We start from the raw sequence: 26,294 nt of genomic DNA, 5'->3' as shown, positions 1-26,294 counted from the left end.
AGCCAGCGCAAATTCTGCTCCTAATCTGAACCGTACATGGCTAGTAATAAAGAGGGAGAGGGGAGGAGGGGAGAGGGGAGGAGGGGAGAGGGGAGAGGGGGAGGGAGGGGGAGGGGAGAGGGGGAGGGAGGGGGGAGGGGAGAGGGGGAGGGAGGGGAGAGGGGGAGGGAGGGGGAGGGGGAGGGAGGGGGAGGGGGGAGGGAGGGGGAGGGGGGAGGGAGGGGGGGAGGGGGAGGGGGGGAGGGGGGAGGAGGGGGGGGGAGGGGGGAGGGGGAGGGGAGGGAGGGGGAGGAGGGGAGGAGGGGAGGGAGGGGGGAGGAGGGGAGGAGGGGAGGGAGGGGAGGAGGGAGGGAGGGAGGGGAGGAGGGGAGGGAGGGAGGGGAGGAGGGGGAGGAGGGGAGGAGGGGAGGGAGGGGGGAGGAGGGGAGGGGAGGGAGGGGGGAGGAGGGGAGGGAGGGAGGGGGAGGAGGGGAGGAGGGGAGGGAGAGGGAGGAGGGGAGGGGAGGGAGGGGGGGAGGGGGGGAGGGGGGGAGGGGGGGAGGGGGGGAGGAGGGGGGGAGGAGGGGGGGAGGAGGAGGGGAGGGGGGGAGGAGGGGGGGAGGGGGGGAGGGGGGGGGAGGGGAGGGGGGGAGGGGGGGGAGGGGGGAGGGAGGGGGGGAGGGGGGGGAGGGGGGGGAGGGGGGGAGGGGGGAGGAGGGGGGGAGGGGGGGAGGAGGGGGACGGGGGGAGGGGGGGGAGGGGGGAGGGGGGGGAGGGGGGGAGGGAGAAAGGGGGGAGGGGGAAGGGGGAGGGGGGAGGGGGAGGGGGGGAGGGGGGAGGGGGAAGGGGGGAGGGGGAGGAAGGGGGGGAGGGGGAGGAAGGGGGGAGGGGGAGAAGAGTGAGAGAGCGGGGGGGGAGAAAGAGTGAGAGAGCGGGGGGGGAGAAGAGTGAGAGAGAGGGGGGGAGAAAGAGTGAGAGAGAGGGGGGGAGAAAGAGTGAGAGAGAGGGGGAGAAAGAGTGAGAGAGAGTGGGACAAGAGTGAGAGAGGGGGGAGAAGAGTGAGAGAAAGTGGGGGGGAGAAAGAGAGAGGGGGGAGAAGAGTGAGAGGGGAGAAAGAGTGAGAGGGGGGGAGAAAGAGTGAGAGAAAGTGGGGGAGAAAGAGTGAGAGGGGGGGAGAAAGAGTGAGAGAGAGGGGGGAGAAAGAGTGAGAGAAAGTGGGGGGGAGAAGAGTGAGAGGGGGGAGAAAGAGTGAGAGAGAGGGGGGGAGAAAGAGTGAGAGAGAGGGGGGAAGAAAGAGTGAGAGAGAGGGGGGAGAAAGAGTGAGAGAGAGGGGGGAGAAGAGTGAGAGAGGGGGGAAAGAGTGGAGAAGTGGGGGGGAGAGAGTGAGAGGGGGGGAGAAGAGTGAGAGGGGGGGGAGAAAGAGTGAGAGGGGGTGGGAAGAGAGAGGGGGGAGAAAGAGTGTGGGGGGGAGAGAAAGATTGAGAAAGGGGGGGGAGAAAAGTGAGAGGGGGGGGGGAAAGAGTGAGGGGGGAGAAAGAGTGAGAGGGGGGGAGAGAGAGTGAGGTGGGGGAGAAAGAGTGAGGTGGGGGGAGAGAGAGTGAGGTGGGGGGGAGAAAGAGTGAGGTGGGGGGAGAAGAGTGAGGTGGGGGGAGAAGAGTGAGGTGGGGGGAGAAGAGTGAGGGGGGGGAGAAAGAGTGAGAGGGGGGGAGAAAGAGTGAGAGGGGGGGAGAAGAGTGAGAGGGGGGCGAAAGAGTGAGGTGGGGAGAAAGAGTGAGAGGGGGGAGAAAGAGTGAGAGGGGGGAGAAGAGTGAGGTGGGGGGAGAAAGAGTGAGGTGGGGGGAGAAAGAGTGAGGTGGGGGGAGAAAGAGTGAGGTGGGGGGAGAAAGAGTGTGAGGGGGGAGAAGAGTGAGAGGGGGGGGAGAAAGAGTGAGAGGGGGGGAGAAGAGTGAGGGGGGGGAGAAAGAGTGAGAGGGGGGGAGAAAGAGTGAGGGGGGAGAAGAGTGAGAGGGGGGAGAAGTGTGAGAGGGGGGGGAGAAAGAGTGAGGGGGGGAGAAAGAGTGGAGGGGGGGAGAAAGAGTGAGAGGGGGGGGAGAAAGAGTGAGAGGGGGGGAGAAAGAGTGAGAGGGGGGGAGAAAGAGTGAGAGGGGGAGAAAGAGTGAGAGGGGGGGAGAAGTGTGTGGGGGGGAGAAGTTTGAGAGAGGGGGGGAGAAGAGTGAGAGGGGGGGAGAAAGCGGTGAGGGGGGGAGAAGAGTGAGGGGGGAGAAAGAGTGAGGGGAGAAAGAGTGAGGGGGGGGGAGAAAGAGTGTGAGGGGGGGAGAAAGAGTGAGAGGGGGGGAAGAGTGAGAGGGGGGAAAGAGTGAGAGGGGGGAAGAGTGAGAGGGGGGGAGAGTGAGAGGGGGGAAGAGTGAGAGTGGGGGGAAGAGTGAGAGGGGGGGAGAGTGAGAGAGGGGGGAAGAGTGAGAGGGGGGAAGAGTGAGAGGGGGGGAAGTGTGAGAGAGGGGGGGAAAGAGTGAGAGAGGGGAAAGAATGAGAGAGGGGGGAAAGAGGTGAGAGGGGGGAAGAGTGAGAGGGGGGAGAAAGGGTGAGAGGGGGGAGAAAGAGAGAGAGAGAGGGGGGGAGAAAGAGAGAGAGAGGGGGGAAGAAAGAGTGAGAGAGGGGGGGAAGAAAGAGTGAGAGAGGGGGGGAAGAGTGCGAGGGAGAGGATGATAGAGGGGGGAAACAGTGAGAGAGGGGGGAAGAGTGAGAGAGGGGGGGAAGAGTGAGAGAGGGGGGGGAAGAGTGAGAGGGGGGGAAATGTGAGAGGGGGGGAAGAGTGAGAGGGGGGGAAGAGTGAGAGGGGGGGGAAGAGTGAGAGGGGGGAAGAGTGAGGGAGGGGGAAGAGAAAGAGGGAGAGAGGGTGGAGGAGAGAGGGAAGAGAGAGGGAAAGAGAGGAGGGGGAAGAGAGGGGAGAGATACAGAGAAAGAGGGAGAGAGACAGAAAAAGAGAGAAACAGTGAGTGACAGGAGGGGAGATAGAGAGGGGGAGGAAATAGAAAGGTGGAGGAGAGAGGGGGAGAGAGGGAGAGATAGGGGGAGAGAGGGAGAGAGAGATACAGAGAAAGAGGGAGAGAGACAGAGAAGAGAAACAGTGAGAGACGGGAGGGGAGATAGAGAGGGGGAGGAAAGAGAGGGCAGAGAGAGGGTGAGAGAGGAGAGAGAGGGGGAGGAGGAGAGAGAGGGGGAGGAGGAGAGAGAGGAGAGAGAGGAGAGAGGAGAGAGGAGAGAGAGAGAGAGAGAGAGAGAGGAGAGAGAGAGAGAGAGGGAGAGGGAGAGGGAGAGGGAGAGAGAGAGAGGGAGAGAGGGAGAGAGAGAGAGAGAGAGACAAGTAGACTAAGATGAAAGACAAATAGATATGACACCCCCACCCGCCTTAAAGTTACAACAGTACCAGTAATGTTAAAGATATATTAAGCTCTCCGGTGCTGAAATGGTTAAGTCTGTCCAGCTCAGTGCACATATGCTCGTCTATCTGAAAGGTCTGGAGTGGGCACCGAGCGGGAGAGCGGGGGAGAGCGGGAAGAGGGGGGGATAACGGGGAGAGCGGGGAGAGGGGGGAGAGCGGGGAGAGGGGGGAGCGCGGGGAGAGGGGGGGAGCGCGGGGAGCGCGGGGAGAGGGGGGAGCACGGGGAGAGGGGGAGCGCGGGGAGAGGGGGGAGCGCAGGGAGAGGGGGGAGCGGGGGGAGAGCGGAGAGAGGGGGGAGCGCGGGGAGAGGGAGGAGAGCGGTGGAGGGGGGAGAGCGGGGAGAGAGGGGAGCGCGGGGAGAGCAGTGACAGATGGATCTGATTCCATTACAGCCCAGAGCAGAATAAACAGAGCGCACAATGTTTAACCTACGGAGCCCTCTGTTATCATTCCGTGTTAAGAGGGTCCCACCCGCGCCAACACCAGGAGCCTGCCAGTGGAAGTGATGCCTTTACCCAGTGGGGGGGGGGGGTTGAGGGCTCATCTTTGGGGCTTTCATTTGGAGATTTTATGAAAATAGGAGGTTTCCTCCCAGCCTCGCCGGTTTCACCTTTGTAAAGACCCCACCTTTTCGTGGCAACGGCTCCCGTTTTCCCAACAGGAAAGGGATAAAAAAAAATGGCTGCCAGAAAGACCAAATAAGATGGAAATGCCCAGCAGGGCCTGTCCAGTTCCCTCTGTTAACTCCCAGCATGCCGGGAAGGATAACACAGGTCCAGCAAGAGAGACCGACCGTGCGTCTACTAGGGTTAACCCTTTCACCACTCTACACACTCCACTGGCATTAGCACCTTCCCTGCCAGGCGTCTTGCATGAGGGTATTAGTGTAGTAAACAGGTGAATAGTTTGGGTTCTGCCCCTGTGCGTTACGTTGCACCCCCTGATAGGGGCAGTTAACGGGCAGGTATGAAGGTATGAGCTGCAGAGAAGTCGCCGGGGGTGACATGTCCTGAACTGGGCAGAGTCAGGCGGAAGACACTGGATTACCACAGACAAAAATATCACTGCCGGAGAGGACCGTGACACACCAGCAAGGGGGATAAATAAAGAAAATGAAATGCCTTTTAAAATCAACAATATACCAGATCGTCCTTTATTCAAGGATCTGATCTCAGACACGCTATTAGAGAGGGTTGGGGTCCTTACAATGCCTCTGATCTCAGACATGCTATTAGAGAGGGTTGGGGTTCCTTACAATGCATCTGATCTCAGACGCTATTAGAGAGGATTGGGGTTCCTTACAATGCATGTGATCTCAGACGCGCTATTAGAGAGGGTTGGGGTTCCTTACAATGCATCTGATCACAGACGCGCTATAAGAGAGGGTTGGGGTTCCTTACAATGCATCTGATCTCAGACGCGCTATTAGAGAGGGTGGAGTTCCTTACAATGCATCTGATATCAGACGCGCTATTAGAGAGGGTTGGGGTTCCTTACAATGCATCTGATCTCAGACGCGCTATTAGAGAGGGTTGGGGTTCCTTACAATGCCTCTGATCTCAGACGCGCTATTAGAGAGGGTTGGGGTTCCATTACAATGCATCTGATCTCAGACGCGCTATTAGAGAGGGTTGGTGTTCCTTACAATGCATCTGATCTCAACGCGCTATTAGAGAGGGTTGGGGTCCTTACAATGCATCTGATCTCAGACGCTATTAGAGAGGGTTGGGGTTCCTTACAATGCATCTGATCTCAGACACGCTATTAGAGGGGGTTGGGGTTCCTTAAAAAGCATCTGATCCCAGACACACTATTAGAGAGGGTTGGGGTTCCGTACTATGCATCTGATCTCAGACGCGCTATTAGAGAGGGTTGGGGTTCCGCAGAATCTCAAATATAATGATAGGGTTCCCTAACCAAAAAAAGGTTGGTAATGACTGCATTGGACGCTTGATCTCTCAGAAATTTAGATTGCAAGCTCTATGGGGCAGTCGCTTGCTTCAGAAACAAATTTGTATTATTCAATATGTTTTGCACCTTTAACTAGAAATCCGATTTCAATTGGCCGGACCCCCTGAACCTTTGCTCGGTGGAGCTGGGCGCTTAGCGCTGAAGTTGCTGAGGCAGGAACATACCGAGCGAGAGGCATGTCCGAGAACTGTCTTATGGACACAGTGGGAGCCGCCGCGTTCCCCGCAGAGCTGCATGCGCAGTAATTGGGGTACAAAGGATATTAGCAGCTTGTGCAGAATCTGGTGCCTTCAGCAAGGGAGACGCCATGAAAAACAACACTCCCCCCCCCTCCCGCCTTCACCCCTTCTCCTGCCAGATGCAAATCAGTGCTGCACGAGCAAATTAATTTAGCTTTACGGTGTAGGGTCGGCAGGTGGGGCGAGGTTCCCCCCTCTCTGTAACCCAGGAGAGATCATTAAATCCTCCTCTAATTACCTCGTTGGGGCTAGCCGTGCTCAGAGAGTCGAAGCGAACTCCCTGTGACGCCCTCCTGCCCACTTCCAGAACGGCCGAGAGTGCTTCAGCACAGGTGGCTCAATCAGTGGCTCCTGAGCCACCTGTGCTGAAGCAGGGATATCCCGAAAACCCGACTTGCTGGTGGCCCTTGAGGACTAGAGTTGGCCACTCCTGGCGTGTGGCTTTGCTCGTTCTGCACACAGAAAGTGGTTACAAGTTTCTCTCTCCTTTCTGGAACACAACCGGCGCAGAAACACGTTAGAGTGTGAGCTCTTCAGGGAAGGGTCTCCCCCTTGGCCTTCTGTTGTCATTTACCTGTCGCGCTTAGCCCCATACACCTTGTAATGTCCTTTTGTAAAGCGCTGCACATACTGTGGCGCTATATGAATAACATTACACCTAGGCTTTTTCACAAATGCGTTCGGAAGCTGTTCTCCACGCTTGTAAAGCACTTTATCGCAGTGTCTCCCCTTTTCGGATGGCCGCACGACAATCGCTGCTGTAGGGTAATCGAAAGCCTTAAAGGGGAGAAGGAGCGGCTCAGCGAGTAAAGACACTGACTCGTAACAGGGACGCTGAGCCCGCCCCTCCCAATTTCCAAGTTGGCAGGTCAGTTAATTTTACTGGGTTACTACAGATCCAATGCGATCATTCTTCCTGTAATTATAGAGGTAAATAAGAATTTTAACTCAGGTAGTGTTAGGACTGCTACGGTCATGCCTTGGTGTGGCTCGCAGGCTTAAGACGCTTTGGCAAAGGGTTAAACTAGATTACTCTTTTCCAAGAGAATATATAGGTATTGCACTGTGTATTTTTGTCACATTGGAAGTAGCTTTGGGCTTCTGTGTTTGTGTTTTGAAGCGAGGAACCCGGTTCAATTCCCGGTGTCACCTCCTTGTGACCTTGGGTCAGTCACTTTATCTCCCTGTGCCTTAGACACCACAATCATACATTGGAAGCTCTGCGGCTGACAAACTTGTGCCGATCTCCAACACCACTGGCTTCTCCGTAACCAAAATGCCATAACAAAGCATCTACGTGTTGTAGTACGGCACCGGAATATTAACTTATTCCCACATCAAGCCCTCTGTTTACATTAAAGGTGCAGTGTACCCAAGACACCCCCACCCCCCTTGGAACAGGGGGTCCCCAGAGCTGATCATCCATGTAAAACAAAGATGGGGGGGGGGGGGGAGAGTGAATAGAGAACTGTTTGAAAAAAATTGTGGGAACTGCTCCTTTAAGAGTAGGATCTATAAGGGGCAACATAAGGGGCAACTTGTAGAACCTACTCTATTATTATTGCAATATAGTTATAATGCATACATATTCCGCAGCGTGGTACAATGCGGGTGTGAGGACGACAACAACTGTACACTGGTACAACAGAAGAGGTGGACAGGACGAACAGCTCTGAGGAGCTTGTAATCTAAATAGGAGGGGGGAGTGGAAGCACCCGGTATAGTGGGATAGGGTGTATATACAGCACGTAGGAGCTGGGACAGATAGTGAGGGTTTCTGGTAAAGGCAGAAGCTGTGGTATGCAGGATATGGCATATAGAAAAGCTATACGTTGCTGGCATTGTTCTGCATGTATAGAGCATCCCCCAAAGAACGTTCGTCGGGGGTTCATCGTCTCCCAGCGGCCATGCGTTGGCTGCCTCATCTAGTGCTACGGTACCGAGAACCCAAGAACTGGAGATGTACCGTAGTCTGCTCTGCTGCTTCAACCAAGATCCGAGCTAATGTATCGCAGCCGTCCACTACGGCTATCGTAAGGCGCCGACGCATTCCGCAGCACGGAACGGCAGCATCACATAGAAGTCGGCACACACTCATACCGCAGGTCTCCTCTCCCAAACCTAGAGGAGATGACCGTGGGGGGGAAACGGAAGCAACAGGTTAAGTTCCAAGGAACAGGTGCACCAAGACTTGCTCTCCTCTGCGTCGGGGATGAACAAGCAGAAGTCTGCGGCGCCAGGACGGTTTCTGCGGTGATGCAGCTGGTGTGTGTGGGGATGTGGGGGGGGCGTCTCATTAACAAATCCTCCCCGGGAAAACGCAGTGTCACCCCCTAAACACCCCATTTCGATAGACGGAAATGGGGATTATACACACGATGAAAACGCCTGCCTCATTCTGTTACAACACGCTGCTCCCGGCTGAACCCGGCACAACGCTAAACGGGCAGGAATTATTTGGCACGATACGGATTAGGTCTCTCTGTGCTCAGCAGCAGTGCTGCAGAGATCGCGGCTCCCTCCCACTTTCCGGGGATTAGAAACTCATTAACAAATTCTACTGGCTTTTTCTTAGTTTTTACCAAAACCACAAAAAAACGCTTCCCATTAAAAAGGTCCCTTAGATGCCCTAAGGGACAGACTCCCGGAGCTGCCGGAGACTTTAACCCTTTCCCTGTCCGTTGCACACAGCATACAGCAAAAAGTCAAACAATGATCATTTGTGAATCGGACAGTACCAGGCTCAAAGGTTCCGGGGAACAAAGAGATTTTGTTTTTAATGTCTGTAGCCGTGTCCAGCTTTACAACGCGAGGTCACTGATGAGATCCAAAAAGTCGAAATAGTTGTCCGTGTGTAGGCTGCTGGACTTTTTGCCCCGGGCTTTGCTGCGAAACCTGTGTAAGGCCTTGACCCCGCTGCCTACTACAGCGTCCGCCACACGGACGAGAGCCCTCCCCTCAATGGCGCCGGGCCCGCTGCGAGGGGGGGCCGCAGCGCTGGGCGAGAGTTGCTCCTGCTCAATAGAATTGAGAGCAGGACTCGCGACCAGCGTTATGGCACGCCCCCCGGCGGTTCAGCCAATGAGGGCGAACCTGCCGGGTGACGTCATGGCCGCGCCCCCGTCACTCCCCCCGCCACGCCCCCCCCCCCCGGTTTCTCTTCCTGCAGTGAGCTGCAGACCAGGGAATCGGCTGCACACGCCGCCAATCTCGCGGGCGCGCGTTGCAGCGGAGTTACCGGGGCCTTAGCCTAAGGCTGAGCTTATATTGTGTGCCTTGGCGTGTGTGCGCACGCGCCAAGCACAAAGTGCAGGATCCCTTGATGCCGCTCCTGGTGCGCACGCACACGGCGGTGTTCTGAAAAGACAGGAAATGTGTCTTCTCAAGCGGCGGCTGCGTCACGCGAGCGGTTCAGCCAATCACGGTGAACCAGCTCCGTGATGTCATGGCCACCCCATCGCCTCTTACTCTCTGAGCCCAGATTGCTCGTGCTACAGCAGCAAGAGCCCGCGCTCTCGCAAGCCAAGCGGAGTGTCTGAGCTCGCCCGAATGCGGCAGGTGTAAGCTAATAGGGGTCCATGATAAAGTGGATAGGAAGCAAAAGGTGACACTACTGTATGTGACAGCTCATTACCCAGAGTCCCTTGCACAGGTATGCCGAGCGGTTATGGGTTAGGCAGGTTTGGTGAACCTCTCTCGACACAAACACAATATGAAGGATACTTTGTAGCTGCCTACAGACAAAACCCTACTACCTCCTCTCTTAACCCCTTGTGTTGCTTATTCCTATGTTGTCTCTCTCTCTCCTGCACCCCTCTCCGTCTGGTGCACGTACAGTACACACCGCCCCAGCACTTCTGCCCGTCTCACACTATCCGGCAAGGAATCCCCTGGTTGAAGTTTGACATCATTTTATTTTTTAATGATCATTTTTATATTCTCACACTGAAACATCAGCCTATGGGGGAGCCCACTGAGATACAAAGATTGCTGTTCTGTCTGAGTAAGGCAGCGCTTATAGTGCCGGCGACAGCAACGTCGCGTCAAAACAAATGCATTGCCACCGTCGCTTGCGCTCATAGTAAGCGCGATGCAGCGACGGCTTGGTCGCGATCGCTGGAAGTCACCTCAATGTGATTTTTCCAGCGACCGTAGCCTGACGTCGCCGACGCCATAAGCGGAGCCTAACTAACCCCCCCCCCCCCCCCAATATATCTTGAGTAAGGGGCAGTTGCTGCTTTAACCTTTCGGTTGCCAATGCCTTGCAGGACCTCCGGCAGCGAAAGGGTAAATTCCACCAAACCCAGCTGAACCACTACAATCGGGGAAACTCGCAGATCACCGGCAAACACCACAAGTTGACCCTTCAATCATACAAGACCCATCAGGCATTTAATTTCCAGGACAGCCCACTGCCTTTTCTTCTACAGGCTTTTAAAGGGGGTGGCGGGATGGGGGGTAGGAGAGGAGGAGGAGGAGGGAGGTAAGTGGGTAAGTGCTTAGAAATGGTACTTGTTTTTTTTTTCCTCCCGCACTCCAAGGACATTTCGCACGTTACCATGGATACAGCCACATTTCCATGCCGAGATGGGCATAGCTGTCGTGAGACGGAAGATTTAAACCGGTCTTAAGTGTTTCGCACGTTTAAATGGGTATCAACACGGAGATCTCACCCCCCCCCCCCCCACACATGCATGAAAGTCGTAGCGAGGGATGAGAAAACTTGCTCTGTATTTCCTTCCCGCAATGTAAAAGGACAGGCATCTCTAAAGCCGCACGGGGTTAAAACGCTAATCAATCATTATTATTATCCGCGGCTTTTAATTTCAACATCCTGATGAAGAGAAACATTGGACGTCAATTATATTTGGGTGGGCTAATTCAATATGGTGGCTGCTGCCGATTTTCCCAGATGCAACTTCCCAATCACTGCAACATCCTTACCCCTTGTGTGGCATTTTGCGGTGTGGCCCACTACGGTGGTGCATGGGTTAAGAGAAGCACCTCTCATGCCCCAAGTCACCCCAAACATAAGGCCTTTCCGAATTCCCTGGAAGAGCCTTCACATGTCCTCTCATAGTCTTTCTGTAACCTGCTATCGCCCTGGCTCAGTACCCTGGAGGCACATCTGGAAGAAGTCCTCCCGGCACCTTTTTGACACCAGAAATGATCAAACCCCCCCCCCCCCCCCCCCCCCGTCACCATTGTCCCACAGATCCTTCTCCTGTCTCTGTCGAAATTAACCCCGCTGGGTGCCTTCACCCCCCCCACCCCCCTCTAGGAGAACACAGACAGAGCTGGGAAGGTAATACTGTAACACAAGGTTGAGGGCGCGAAATTTTCGCGGTGGAGGCGTGGCGCTTATAGAGGCCCCCTCGCTCTTCCCCAAAGTATTTAAATGAAATGCCTGCAGGGCACGCGAGGCCTCTGTATATCACTTGCCTTATGTCCGGCGGCTTTCTGGCGCTGCGTCGCCATGGCAAGACGGCGTCAAATGACGTCACGTTGGAGGTGTAAAAACACCATCCAGATATAGTTCACATGTGAAGCACAAAGGCCCTCTGGGAAATGAACCGTTGAGCTCATGTTGGTCACCGATGTCCTGCAGGGACTTTCTGACAGAGCTTCCAAGGTTTTGTGGATTATTACTGAGTGCTCATTTGCATGTCATTACCCAGAATCCCTGGCTGCAGTGGAAGTATTCTATGTTCAGAGATAATGGGGAAAGTCAGGGCTGCAGACCTGTCTGAGACGTGTGACTGTGCTCATATGTGGTATTTTGATTTGCAGCGGATTACTACAAGAGATGTGCAGGAGCTTTCAAACAAGATCACGAAGCTGGGTACTGTGAGACTGCTGCTGCTCGCGAACACTTTGCGTTTCGTGACTATTCACCACCAGACATTGGTAACTTAATATGCATTCACAAATCTCTCTTACAATGCCCCTTGCTGCAGACAACGGCCCCAGGTCACATGGCACTTTAAACACGTCGTACAGTATTTACTGCGACTTTCTGCTGACGACAGAATATTCCGTGAAACGGCAACGAAAATCAGAAAAATCCCGTCCCTGTCTCCCCCATGAGTAACCGGCGGATAAACTCAGGGTTGCACTGAGGTCTGCATTTGATTCGGGCCCAAAATTTCATTATTCGGAAAATGCCGACTCTAACCACACGCCAGACTCCCGCTCCCCGGCGCCGTGTGCTCCCGGCTCCTACACGGGACGCAGAACGTCACCCTTCGATCAGAAAACCTTTCACTTAAAGCGTTAGGAAGACGAGGGTGACATGGGAAGGGGTTAGGGAAAAGCCTTTAGTCAGAGCTTCTCGTGACCCTAGGAGCAGAGAGCAGACGAGAGTGGGAGAGGACGGGATAGAGACACAGAGCATGTGGAGAGGTTTAACCTTCCACGCGTTCATGAAAGCAACTGCCCTTGGTTCGATGGCCACTTTGGCACTCACGGAGTTAAAGTAATATTGCCTGTTGTATATTCATTATGCAGTCACATTTCTGGTTGGAAAAAAAACACACTAAGTAGAGGCTGATTTCAGCGTGTGAAGTGTCTCAGCGCGCAGCCACTAATTATTCCACAAAACTGAGAGAAATGCACATTCCTGAAGGAAATCAAGCCAGGGCATTTGGCTGCTAATATACAGACTTGTTGGCTCGGCAGGAAGCGTGTGATAGATAGAGAGAACTCTCCCTGAACAGGTATCGTGTATAATACGCCCGCCCCAAGCTACCAAAACACCTGTTATTCACATCCCTAACGTATCCCCGGTTACACATTTACATTACATTACTAGCTCGTCTGAACCTGTGAGCTTTGTAGAATGTGGTAACTACAATACTGCGAAACAAATACATTTTGAGGGTACTCTTTTAGATTGTGAGTTCCATGGAACAGGTCGCTCCTTTGCTACTGAACCAGTTAATTTTGTGATGGTGTTGCTATCGTCTTCACACCCCGTTGTACTGCGTTGAGGAATATGATGGCCCCTTAGCTGCAAGACCAAAGCGATGGGCAACACAATGTGTCAATTCTACAAAGATCTAAATAAATGGAACAGGGGTAGAAGAAGAACCAGACTATGTCCATCTTGGCCGGCCACAAGAAAGGGATGGAATCAATGGGAGAATGACGATGGGATGGAGGCGTTTGAAAAAAAACAAGACAATCTATCAAGGGAACCTTCTACTGTGCCTCAAGAAGAGAGTGTTCGACCAGTGTCTTCTCATTAAGGCTGCGGTTATACTGCCCGGCGACGGCGACGCCGCACCAAAACAAATACATTGAATTCGTCGCTTGCGTGACGGAGCGACAAAAAATTTGAAAGCCATTGAAATTTAATTTTGGAAGAGACAGTCGCCATATGTGACTGTCTCTACACCAATCACAGAGCGCCTACTGAACTCTGCCTGCCTGCCTGCTTCCTGACGTCACTGGCCTTGTCGCCAGCGGCGTCGCTACAAACTAAAGTGCAACTTTCGCCGGTCGTCGCCGGCACTATAAACGTGGCCTTGTGGATGTGAAGCCTGGAGCCTAAATGCAAAGACAATTCAGAAGCTTCAGAGACGCATGCTGGGTATTACCCGAAGAGATAGGGAAAAAGAAGGAATGGGTTCAGAAGCCAACAAAAGTCTTTAATTTCTTCCCCTTGTGATGATGTCAAAGTGGCGGTGGGTCGGACATATGGCAAGAAGAAATGACCGTCATTGGACAAGGAACATACTCGACTGGATTCCAAGGGCTATCAAAAGACCAAGACGATCAACAGTTAGTTAGAGGGATGAAATCAGAACATGTGTTGGAGCGACGTGGAGAAGGGAGGTTTATAAACACAGCACCTGGAAGATCATTTGGGAGGCTTCATCCAGCACTGGATTGACAAGGGCTGAAAATATTTTATATATACTAGCTAAAAGTACCCGGCATTGCGTGGGAATTCTAAGAAATCAACCTCATTCCTCCTCCTCTCTCCCTCCCATCACTTTCCTTTAATACCTAATGATGTCCCCAATTCTCTCCGCCCCTCTCTCCTTCTCCAGCGTTCTTACTTTCTCCTCGCGCGCCAACCGACTTCCTCTCTTTCTTTCATCATCTGCTTTATGTGCAATCTCTACAGCTATCTGCCTCTCCTTATCTGCCACCAGGCTATGTGCCACTGGATGTCACCAGTATGATGTCACGTGCCAGATACACAGCCTGCCAGGTGCAACACCCAGTGGCTGTCTGGCTTGTCGGACATTGTTATAACTCATAGAATAAAAATGTAAAAAAAATATCCAATTGTATCCAAACAGACAAAAACCTGCTCCTTGATCTCTTGATCTCAGGAACCATCCAGCAAAATGTGGTTACGATATCTTAAGAGGCGTCCAAATGCAGAGCGACCAGACAAACAACTTTCCAAAATACACAGTAGATGTGGTCCAACATGGAAACTAACTTCCCTAGCAGTCAGTACCCCCCCCCCCCCCCCACCCCCGCCCCCTTTGGAGTGTTCGAGAGGATTCAAACCACGACAGTCGCCTTATTTCGATACATAAAGTAATCTTTCCAAGCTTGGCTGTTCGCAGTCTCATAGTTTGGGTATGTATAATGAAACACAGAGACAAACATTCTGAAATATATATAAGATACATAAGTCATTAATGATCACCAAGGTGATCCAAATACCAGCCCAGCACAGGGAGCAGCAGAAAACGGTGTTTTATTCAGTCCAGCATTCACTCATTCCGACATTTCGTCCCCAGAGGGACCTTCTTCAGGGGTAATTTAGCATGCCTAAGGCTAAACAATTAATAACAAAAAGAACAGAGGGGAGGGGTGTTGCTCACGCACAACCCCGTTCCCCCTCTTTATATATTTATTTGGGTTTTGAGCTTGCCAAGACTCTGTCTGTCTCTGTAAATTGGTATCAATTTTGAGAGGTCTTGTGACCCCTCCTCCTCAGTTGAAGCTCGCTCATCTCACTTAATCAGTAGGTCCTGGGACACACGTGAATCAACAGCCTGTTTAGAGATCTCTTCCCCCATACGCGTCTGTGTGTGTGTTGACTGGTCAATGCAGGCACAAGCCAGAGTTAGAGAGGCATCAATAGCTTTGCCTTTTGCAGCGTGTTACTTACTGGCCCTTTAGCAAAGAAGGGGTTAAGTAATATTATTATTATTATTACAGGAGGTTCTATTGGTTAAACCTCTGATGAACAGAAGCTGGGCGCCCGTGTGCCAGTTTCCTTGTTTTTGGCAACATCCCGGCACACACACTGACCAACAGCCACACATCTCCTGTCTTCACCCAAATGTGCCAATCACGAGCGCCAATCCGCCCCCGATAAGTCACCAAATGGCAGAGAATATTATGCCAAACTCTTTGTTTTGTTTTTTTGCAGGGTGAGAAGGATTAAACTTCCAGCGCTCACCTTATTTATCATAATTGGTGGGGAGACCTAATGAGACCCTTGCATACAATTAATACCCTCGCTCCCACGGGGGCCGTCTGGCTTTTAATTACCCACCGGAGCAGAGTGCAGAGCCACAGGGCTCGCGAAAGAGAGAAGGCGGACGGAAATCAGATGCAAGGTGGCCTCTCTTAGCCTCTGTGTGAGAGGGGGGAGAGCAGAGGCGGTGTGACAGGGTTGTGTTATTGCATTGATTGCTGTCGTTAAAGAGATGAATAGAACGCCTCATTCACAGCAGAAGGGAAATCATGGCAGAGAGAGGGGGGGGGGGGGGATTGTGTAGGTTTCACAACTAAACGTGTCGCTGATCAGGCTTAACCGATAGGATTGTGCGGATATGTCTAGCTGGGGAATCAGTATGTTTAGACAGAAGGGCAGAGATTTATTAACGCCTCAGTCTAACTTCCCTGACACATATACACATACTACGCGCACACACACACACACACACACACACACACACACACACACACACACACACACACACACATATGTACATGTACGTTAGTTACGCATATGCACAGGCCCACAGCTATATTCATCATCTTCATCTCCAGCCCGTGTCTCCCCACTGCTGAATGCAGACTCCCCAGTGATCTCCCAGGTCCTGCGATTACAGCCTCTCTGATCTCACCCTCCCATCTCATTTTTGGGCGTCTTGGTCTTTTAACCTCTCTTGGAATCCAGTCGAGTTCCCATCTTTGTCCAACGATGGTCATGTCTTCTTGCGATATGTCTGACCCACCGCCATTTTAATTTCTTCACCCATGTGATGTCAGACTGTTTGGTGTCAAACCCATTCGTTCTTTATCCTGTCTCTTCGGGGAATACCCAACACGCATCTCTTCATACTTTTGAGTTGTCTGAAGCTTCTGAATTATCTTTGCATATAGGGTCCACGTTTCACATCCATACGTGAGCACGGGCAGGATCCACGGGTCTAATACTTCCCTCTTGAGGCATAGTGGAAAGTTCCTTTGAAATATTGTCTTGTTTCTTCCAAATGCCCACCGCCATATTCATTTCTTCCACCTTGTGATGATGTCACAGACTTTTGTTTGGTTTCGAACCCATTCATTATTTTTCCTGCCTCTCCTGGTAATACCCAGCATGCATCTCTCCATACGTCTTTGAGCTGTCTGAAGCTTCTGAATGTTCTTCGCATTTAGAGTCCAAGTTTCACATCCATACGTGAGCACGGGCAGGATACACGGGTGGGACACTTTCCTCTTGGGGTGCAGGGGAATGTTCCCTTAAAATATATTCACAGCTATATTATAAATATATATGCAAGGACAATTAAGAAGTTTCAGACAACGCCAAGAGAGATGCATGCTGGGTATTACCTGCAGAGACAGGAAAATGAATGAATGGGTTTGAATGCAAACAAACGTCCGTGACATCACTAGCCAGAAGAAATTCAAAATGGCGGCGAGCCAGGCACATGGCAAAAAGATATGACCATCATTGGACAGAGATGAAACTCGACTGGGTTCCAAGAGAGATTAACAGACCAAGGCAACCACAAAAAGTAAGATGAGAGAATGGGATGAGGGAATGTGTGGGAGCGATGTGGAGACTGGAGGCTGCAGCCGCAGGACCTGGGAGATCACTGGGGGAGGCTTCATCCAGCAGTGGGGAGACACGGGCTGGAGAGGATGGGATGTGGGAATGTGTGGGAGCGACGTGGAGACGAGCGGCTGTAACCGCAGGACCTGGGAGATCACTGGGGAGGCTTCATCCAGCAGTGGGGAGACACGGGCTGGAGAGGATGGGATGAGGGAATGTGTGGGAGCGACGTGGAGAAGAGCGGCTGTAACCGCAGGACCTGGGAGATCACTGGGGAGGCTTCATCCAGCAGTGGGGAGACACGGGCTGGAGAGGATGGGATGTGGGAATGTGTGGGCGCGACGTGGAGAAGAGAGGCTGTAACCGCCGTACCTGGGGGATCACTGGGGAGACTTCATCCAGCAGTGGGGAGACACGGGCTGGAGAGGATGGGATGTGGGAATGTGTGGGAGCGACGTGGAGACGAGCGGCTGTAACCGCAGCACCTGGGAGATCACTGGGGAGGCTTCATCCAGCAGTGGGGAGACACGGACTGGAGAGGATGGGATGAGGGAATGTGTGGGAGCGACGTGGAGACGAGAGGCTGTAACCGCAGGACCTGGAGATCACTGGGGAGACTTCATCCAGCAGCGGGGAGACACGGGCTGGAGAGGATGGGATGAGGGAATGTGTGGGAGCGACGTGGAGACGAGCGGCTGTAACCGCAGGACCTGGGAGATCACTGGGGAGGCTTCATCCAGCAGTGGGGAGACACGGGCTGGAGAGGATGGGATGAGGGAATGTGTGGGAGCGACGTGGAGAAGAGAGGCTGTAACCGCAGCACCTGGGAGATCACTGGGGAGACTTCATCCAGCAGTGGGGAGACACGGGCTGGAGAGGATGGGATGAGGGAATGTGTGGGAGCGACGTGGAGAAGAGAGGCTGTAACCGCAGGACCTGGAGATCACTGGGGAGACTTCATCCAGCAGCGGGGAGACACGGGCTGGAGAGGATGGGATGAGGGAATGTGTGGGAGCGACGTGGAGACGAGCGGCTGTAACCGCAGGACCTGGGAGATCACTGGGGAGGCTTCATCCAGCAGTGGGGAGACACGGGCTGGAGAGGATGGGATGAGGGAATGTGTGGGAGCGACGTGGAGAAGAGAGGCTGTAACCGCAGCACCTGGGAGATCACTGGGGAGACTTCATCCAGCAGTGGGGAGACACGGGCTGGAGAGGATGGGATGAGGGAATGTGTGGGAGCGACGTGGAGAAGAGAGGCTGTAACCGCAGCACCTGGGAGATCACTGGGGAGACTTCATCCAGCAGTGGGGAGACACGGGCTGGAGAGGATGGGATGAGGGAATGTGTGGGAGCGACGTGGAGAAGAGCGGCTGTAACCGCAGGACCTGGGAGATCACTGGGGAGACTTCATCCAGCAGTGGGGAGACAAGAAGTAAAGACGGTGATGACATATATCCCTCCCCAGCCACGTTACATAGTCGCCCTTCAAAGCGTAAACCATTTAACTATTTATCGTGCAGAGCCTGCACACCGCCTTCAACAAGCGTCAACGCGGAGTGTCAGTTGGCACCCAATTAGCGGGCGTTAATGTTCAGCAGCGACGTTGCTGATAGCTGGTCTGACACTGGTGGCGTTTGACCTTCTGAGAATATGCCACAGGAGTGACATTAATCCAACTGTGATGCAATTACAGCAGCAAGCCGGCTCCGTCGCTGCGTCTGCCCTTCACACACGCCCAGACTCTTGTGGAGGCATTTTATTTTAGAACTTTTTTGGCTTTCTGGGTTGTTAAAATGGCCGCTGGCAATATCATTTAGGTGGTATCTTTCTGTGTCTCAAATGTTAAGACTACAAGCTCTTCAAAGCCTGAACGACTTAATAATAAACAGCAGCAATATATAATAAATATAGTTAAAGGGACCGCTGATAAGCCCTTTAAACAATGCAAGCTTTATCCTAGCAGTATATGATGATGCAGATTATTATTATTATTATTATTATTATTATTATAATTATTATCGTGACGGCAACAAGGACTGCCAGGTCTTTGTGATACGGTGTGACGGGTGAATATAATGATACATTGTGGCAGCACACTGGGTTCTCAGGAGGCCGCAGCCTCAGTAACCCCACGTTAACCCTTCCTAACTCAGAGAGACTGCCTGACACCGCAACCAGCGCCCCCTACTGCTGGTTCCTGCTGCGATACACGGCAAACATCACCGGCGGAGAGCGGGAAACACTACGCCAGGGATGGGCCAACTCCAGGCCAGGGCCACCAACAGGTCAGGTTTTAAGGATATCCCTGCTTGAGCACAGGTGGCTCAATCTAAGACTGAGCCACTGATTGAGCCACCTGTGCTGAAGCAGGGACTGATTGAGCTACCTGTGATGCAGCAGAGATATTCACAACACCTGACCTGTTGGTGGCCCTTCAGGACTGGAGTTGGCCGCCCCTGCACTAGACAGTACCCCCTTTAGGGGAGCAATCCCAGCCTAACTGGCCCCCATGTTTTCTTTTTACAGGGTTGGAGCCGAGGGCTCCCTCGAACTGGGCGACAATATTGTCAGCTCCAGGGATGCACCGCTTCCCGGCACACCAGGGAAGTCACCGGTGTTACTTCCTGCTTTTTAATGGGGATTTAAACGGCCATCCAATAGGAAGCCACCACCGATGAGGTTCCAGCTTCCCAATACTGGCCCGTGATTCGGCAGCTGGTACGTATCTCAGGAACAATGGGTTCCCAGCAGCTGAATATAGTGGGGGTTTGGATCAGGGGGGACCCCCCTGTTGCCCACGTTGTACAGAAAATGGGGGCTAAAAAGAAATACGAGTATGAGGAACCAGCAATAAAAGTGGTATGTCGCAGTATACAGCGGTACAGAGTTTAACTAACCCACACTCCTGACATGTTACATAGTTACATATAGTTACATAGTAGATGAAGTTGAAAAAAGGCAGGGGCGGGGGTGGAAGGCAGGGGCGGGGAGGTGGAAGGCCGGGGCAGGGGGTAGAAGGCAGGGGCAGGGGGTGGAAGGCAGGGGCGGGAGGCTGGAATGCAGGGGCGGGGGGCTGGAATGCACGGGCGGGGGTGGGCAAAGGCAGGGGCGGGGGTGAAGGCAGGGGCGGGGGGGTGTCACTGTGTCAGTGTGTCTGTCACTGTGTGTGTCTTGTCACTGTATCGGGGGGAGCTGGGGGGGCAAAAACGGAGGTGGGGGGTGCAAAAAACGGAGCTGGGGGTGCAAAAACGGAGCTGGGGGGGTGCAAAAACGGAGCTGGGGGGTGCAAAAACGGAGCAGGGGGGGTGCAAAAACGGAGCTGGGGGGGTGCAAAAACGGAGCTGGGGGGTGCAAAAACGGAGCTGGGGGGACAAAAACAGAGCTGGGGGACAAAAACGGAGCTGGGGGACAAAAATGGGGCGGGGGGGCAAAAACGGGGCGGGGGGGCAAAAACGGGGCGGGGGGGGCAAAAACGGGGCGGGGGGGGCAAAAACAGAGCTGGGGGGACAAAAAACGGGGCGGGTGGGGCAAAAACGGGGCTGGGGGGCAAAAACAGGGCTGGGGGGGGCAAAAACAGGGCTGGGGGGGGCAAAAACAGGGCTGGGGGGGGCAAAAACAGGGCTGGGGGGGCAAAAACAGGGCTGGGGGGGCAAAAACAGGGCGGGGGGGCAAAAACAGGCCGGGGGGGGCAAAAACAGGGCTGGGGGGGCAAAAACAGGGCTGGGGGGGCAAAAACAGGGCTGGGGGGGGCAAAAACAGGACTGGGGGGCAAAAACAGGGCTGGGGGGGGGCAAAAACAGGGCTGGGGGGGGCAAAAACAGGGCTGGGGGGTCAAAAACTCACGTCTCAGTTAAGCCCCTCCCAGCAGCAACAGCCGACACCACCACCACCAGGGAGCATCTCCTCACCTCAGGCGGCAGCAGCAGCATGCCCGGGGGTTGTGGACCCCTGGGTTAGAGCGCACCGGCCAATGAGAGCCGTGGGGGGGCGAGGCACACCGGCCAATGAGAGCCGTGGAAGGGCGGCGGACCGACGGACCAATTAAATTGTCTACAGGGACTCACAAACAACAATTTCAGTTTTATATATGTAGAAAGAAGATAGATATCCCTGTATACCTTTCCTTTATAAAAAAAGATGTCCAACCTTTTTTGAAGATATCATTGTACCTGCCATCACAGTCTCCATGGGTAATGAATTCCACATTGTAACTGCCCTTACTGTAAAGAACCCTTTCCTTTGTTGCTGGTGAAATCTCCTTTCCTCCAACCTTAAAGGATGCCCCCGAGTCCTTAGTACTGCCCGTGGGATGAATAGTTCTTTTGAAAGCTCCTTGTATTGTCCCCGAATATATTTGTTATATAGTTATCAAATCCCCACTTTTACTATATTAGATAGTAGTGGAGGTTTAATATACAGGTTAAATAATATTCTGCGTATTGTATTAGTCTTACATGAAGCAAACAAGGAGCACAGCGCTACAATGATAAAATAATCATGGATCACATGTGAACAGAGAGATATACAGACCCAGTTTACAAAGTGGTGCTAAGACACCTTCTGGGCAAGGACGACACATTGTTACTCATGCAAGCAAACGAGCCCAAAGGCATTTTCCAGCGGGTGTCAGGGCATAGCACCATTTAGTAAATGTGGCCCATAAAGACTTTGACCAAGGATACATGCCGCTAGCGCTGAAAAGTTCACAATTGGATTGTCCCACTTCAAAGACCAGCAATTTTAAAAGTGGAGGGGAAGGGGTTACACACCAGAGCCGGCAAGAGCAGGTCAGCGAAGTACACGAAGCCAGCGCCCACCGAGAAACCAACCGCCACGGGGAAGAAAGAGAAGCGGCCGTACTGCCCAGACGTCTCCGCCATTTCAATCGCAGGGGCCAGGAGGGACCAGTAGGAAGCCGCCAGCATCACCTGAGAGAGACAGAGGGAGAAGAGGTCAGAGTCCCTGCCAACATTCCCACACACCCGCCCAAAGAGAAGAGGTCAGAGTCCCTGCCAAGGTCTGTACACCCACCAAGGAGAGGTCAGAGTCTCTGCCAACATTCCCACACACCCGCCAAAGAGAAGAGGCCAGAGTCCCTGCCAACATTCCCACACACCCGCCAAAGAGAAGAGGTCAGAGTCCCTGCCAACATTCCCACTAAGGAGAAGAGGTCAGAGTCCCTGCCAACGTCCGCACACCCGCCAAGGAGAAGAAGTCGGAGTCTCTGCCAACATCCACACACCCACCAAGGAGAGGTCAGAGTCTCTGCCAATGTCCACACACACCCACCAAAGAGAAGAGGTCAGAGTCCCTGCCAACATCCACACACCCACAAAGGAGAAGAGGTCAGAGGCCCAGGACATCCACACACACCCGCCAAGGAGAAGAGGTCAGAGGCCCAGCCAATGTCCACACAACCACCAAGGAGAGGTCAGAGTCCCTGCCAACATCCACACACCCACAAAGGAGAAGAGGTCAGAGGCCCTGCCAACAGACTCTTTAACAAAGTGCAGTGAACGTGGAACATGTCAGAGTACCCACATACCATACTCCATGTTGTCACCCACTTAATAAATTGTTTTTAATATAGATTTATTTTGTGCTTAGCCCCATCATTACTTGCTAGAAGCACACATATCAAGCCAGAATCCAACAATTGTGAGTACTACCCCAGTGGTTCCTCATTTTTTTTTTTATATTTAAACCTGGGGTGAAGATTTACAACTATGCCACAGTTTCTCTAGGGGTTTAGACCTGTGAGTGGTGCGGAGAACAAGTCATATCTGTTTTCACAGAGATATTAGCTCTATTATCCTCTTCCATTCCCCTCCATGCAGGTACATTCACCCCCACAGGTGAGCTATGGACAGTATTATTCACACAAGACTTCTTTGTGTGTGTGTGTGTGTGTGTGTGTGTGTGTGTGTGTGTGTGTGTGTGTGTGTGTGTGTGTGTGTGTGTGTGTGTGTGTGTGTGTGTGTGTGTGTGTGTGTGTGTGTGTGTGTGTGTGTGTGTATTAAGACCACTACAATCAAGTCATACTCACATTAATTAGTATATATTTTTTTGGCTTCACCAATCAACCATCATTATTGCAACTTCGCCGCTTACTCTGAAGCACTGATTTATTGTATGTACGTCTTTATTTATATAGCGCCATTAATGTACACAGCACTTCACAGCAGTAATACACAGGACATAATAATATAAATAACAATATAAATAACACATAATGGGAATAAGCGCTTCAGACATAAAAGCAACATTTAGGAAAAGGAGTCCCTGCTCCGAAGAGCTTACAATCTAATTTTGTTGGTAGGATGTTGGTAGTTATTTTAACTATTGTTCTATTTCTCTTATAGCAGACTTTATTACCCCCCCCCCCCCCGTTAACACGATTTAACGCACAGAATAATGCAGCAATGTTAACACAAAGCATCGGGTTGACAGGTGCAATAATGTTGTGTGTCAGTGTGTGTGTGTGTGTGTCAGTGTGTGTGTGTGTCAGTGTGTGTGTGTGTGTATCAGTGTGTGTCTGTGTGTCAGTGTGTGTGTGTGTGTCAGTGTGTGTGCGCGTGTGTGTGCGTGTGCGTGTCCCAATGGCGCCCTCTTGAAAAAGACTCCATTGGGAAGCCGAATCATTGAGTTAGTAAAGACATACAGTATTTGTAGTATGTACACATATATATATATATCTTACTATATATTTGTGAAAGCGTCTTATGTTTCTATGTCTGTATGTGTCTCCCTGTGCCCCTCCCCGTGTCCCTAGCGGCAATCTCATTGGACCTTGGGCCAGGCCAATGACATTGCTCCCTTGGCCCGCCCCCGCACATGAGGTGGAGTGAAGGATGTAGAGGGAGAAAGGGGGTGGCCCGGTATTAAAGGGGTTGCACCCCATTTGGCCACCCCTGACCCCACCAGGGAGACGAGGGGTTAACTGGACTGAGGTCCAGAAATGTGATTTCACCCCTGTTATAACCTGTAAATGTGTATTTTCCTGTTGCCCCTCTGTTATTGTACCTCAGTTTCTGCACCCACACACTAGAATCCATCCGGGAGCACAAGGGTTAATAGTCCGTTAATACTGTGTCTCCAGGTATGGACAAAGCAAAGAAATGTCTCTGAAGCTATCAGGATGACAGATGGCCCTAGAGTCCCAATGGCTAGAACTTAAGTTTTGTTCAAAAGGTTTTATTACCCTCCCTGTCTGTGAGTATGGGGGAGGCGCATTCCATAGCAGTTTTTAAATGTCCCACTTATCACTGTCCAACACAGGTTATCTTGTCCAAGATCCGGAGGGGTAGCTGGCCTGGCATTCCATTTGCACATGTGGGGCCTCAGAAAGGAGACCCCAGAGTTCTACTGCACATGTGCCAGCTAGCAGGGGGGCCTGTCCTAAAATGTGTTCCCCCACCAAAGATTGGCTGGAGATAATTGCAAACCAATCCCAGGGTCTTAATGTTACAGATAGAGGGACAAAGGGTTTATAACCTGCTGTTTCCCATCTATCCTTTGTCTTCATTTTTGGTCTTCATGCAAAGTCTTCATTCGTCTTCGTTTGCTGATATGGTTACCTGATATCACCTGAATGATTTCCTGACTGCTGAGAGAAATGCTACATCATACTTCTCATTCCCCAACCCTTATGTAAGTGTACTTCTTGTTTGTTACTGTATTATCTGTTGTGTTCACCTTTATTCTAAGGAATAAATACAATTTATTATATCTTAAGCCTCGTTCAGTTCAAACCCAATTATTTTTGTGTAATATTAATAAGCCTGTGGAAGCTATTGTCACAAAGGACACACACACACACCACACACACACACACACACACACGCCCATCCACCCTCTCACCCCCTCCTCAGCGGCTGCCCGGCCTTGACCCCCCCCCGCCCTTCCCGGCACTGGCCCGCAACAACGGAACCCCCCCTATCACCACTCCGCGGGACCTGACAAACATCACCCTCTCCCCCGGTGCTCCCTCCCACAGAACGCTTCCACCCCCCCCCCCCCCCAGAGCACGACCGAACCTTCAGGCCTAGAGGCCGCGCCCCCAGCTCACCATCCCCGGAAGCGCTGCTCCGGCTCCCTCAGTCGGGAGCTGTACGGGCCGGCGGCCCACACCACCTCCTCACCTGAGCGTCTCAGCTCCGCATCGCCGGGGAAACGGAGACCGCCGAGGAATCCGAGGAGGAGGAGGAGGAGGAGCGCGGCCCGGTGCGAGGTAAGTAACCGCAGGGGAAGGGATCTTTCACCCCGGCCCGGCCCTTCACACCCCCCCCTCGGTCCTTCACCCCCCGGCCCGGCCCTTCACCCACCCCGGCATGGCCCTTCACCCCCCGGCCCTGCCCTTCACCCCCGGCCATGCCCTTCACCCCCCCCCCCAGCCATGCCCTTCACCCCCCCCCCGGCCATGCCCTTCACCCCCCCAACTCTGCCCTTCACCCCCCCCCCGGCCCTGCCCTTTGCCCCCCCCTGGCCCTGCCCTTCGCCCCCTCGGCCCGGCCCTTCGCCCCCTCCGGCCCTGCCCTTCGCCCCCTCCGGCCCTGCCCTTCGCCCCCTCCGGCCCTGCCCTTCGCCCCCCTCCGGCCCTGCCCTTCGCCCCCTCCGGCCCTGCCCTTCGCCCCTCCGGCCCTGCCCTTCGCCCCCTCCGGCCCTGCCCTTCGCCCCCTCCGGCCCTGCCCTTCGCCCCCTCCGCCCCTGCCCTTCGCCCCCTCCGGCCCTGCCCTTCGCCCCCTCCGGCCCTGCCCTTCGCCCCTCCGGCCCTGCCCTTCGCCCCCTCCGGCCCTGCTCTTCGCCCCCTCCGCCCTGCCCTTCGCCCCACCCTGCCTGCCCTCGCCCCCACCCGGCCTGCCCTTCGCCCCCATCCCCACACTCCCTGCCCTTCGCCCCCACCCTTCCTGCCCTTCGCCCCCACCCTCCCTGCCCTTCGCCCCCACCCTCCTGCCCCCTGTCCCCACCCCCCCTGCCCTTCGCCCCCACCCTCCCTGCCCTTCACCCCCACCCCCACCCTCCTGCCCTTCGCCCCCACCCTCCCTGCCCTTCGCCCCCACCCCTACTGCCCTTCGCCCCCACCCCCACTGCCCTTCGCCCCCACCCCCACCCCCCTTCGCCCCCACCCCCCTGCGCCCCACCCCCACTGCCCTTCGCCCCCACCCCCACTGCCCTTCGCCCCCACCCCCCTTCGCCCCCACCCCCCTGTGCCCCCACCCCCACCCCCCTGCGCCCCCACCCCCCTGCGCCCCCACCCCCCTGCGCCCCCACCCCCACCCCCCTTCGCCCCCACCCCCCTTCGCCCCCACCCCCCTTCGCCCCCACCCCCACTGCCCTTTGCCCCCACCCACCTTCGCCCCCACCGCCTCTGCCCTTCGCCCCCACCCCCACCCTCCCTGCCCTTCGCCCCACCCCCCATGCCCTTTGCCCCTGCACTTCGCCCCCTCCCTGCCCTTCGCCCCCTCTCCCCCCTACCGGCCCTTCGCCCCCACTCCCCCCTCCCTGCCCTTCACCCCCTCTCCCCTGCCCTTCGCCCCCTCTCCCTGCCCTTCGCCCCCACTCCCCCCTCCCTGCCCTTCGCCCCCTCTCCCCTGCCCTTCGCCCCCTCTCCCTGCCCTTCGCCC

The 26,294-nt window shown here is 54.1% G+C and overlaps 1 protein-coding gene across 1 annotated transcript in view; it reads right to left on the bottom strand.

Annotated features, from left to right (window-relative positions):
- SLC39A11 (solute carrier family 39 member 11) overlaps positions 1-26,294 on the bottom strand; it is a 258,516-nt gene that overhangs the window by 123,297 nt on the left and 108,925 nt on the right. The window contains exon 4 of the mRNA XM_075579851.1: positions 21,401-21,599. Coding sequence (XP_075435966.1) covers positions 21,401-21,599 — 199 coding nt within the window. The remainder of the gene's footprint in view (positions 1-21,400; positions 21,600-26,294) is intronic.

Source organism: Ascaphus truei, chromosome 22, assembly GCF_040206685.1.
Source record: "Ascaphus truei isolate aAscTru1 chromosome 22, aAscTru1.hap1, whole genome shotgun sequence".
Classification (NCBI taxonomy): Eukaryota; Metazoa; Chordata; class Amphibia; order Anura; family Ascaphidae; genus Ascaphus; species Ascaphus truei.
The sequence above is the reverse complement of the archived record's forward strand: the minus strand, read 5'-3'. Positions and strand labels throughout refer to the sequence as shown.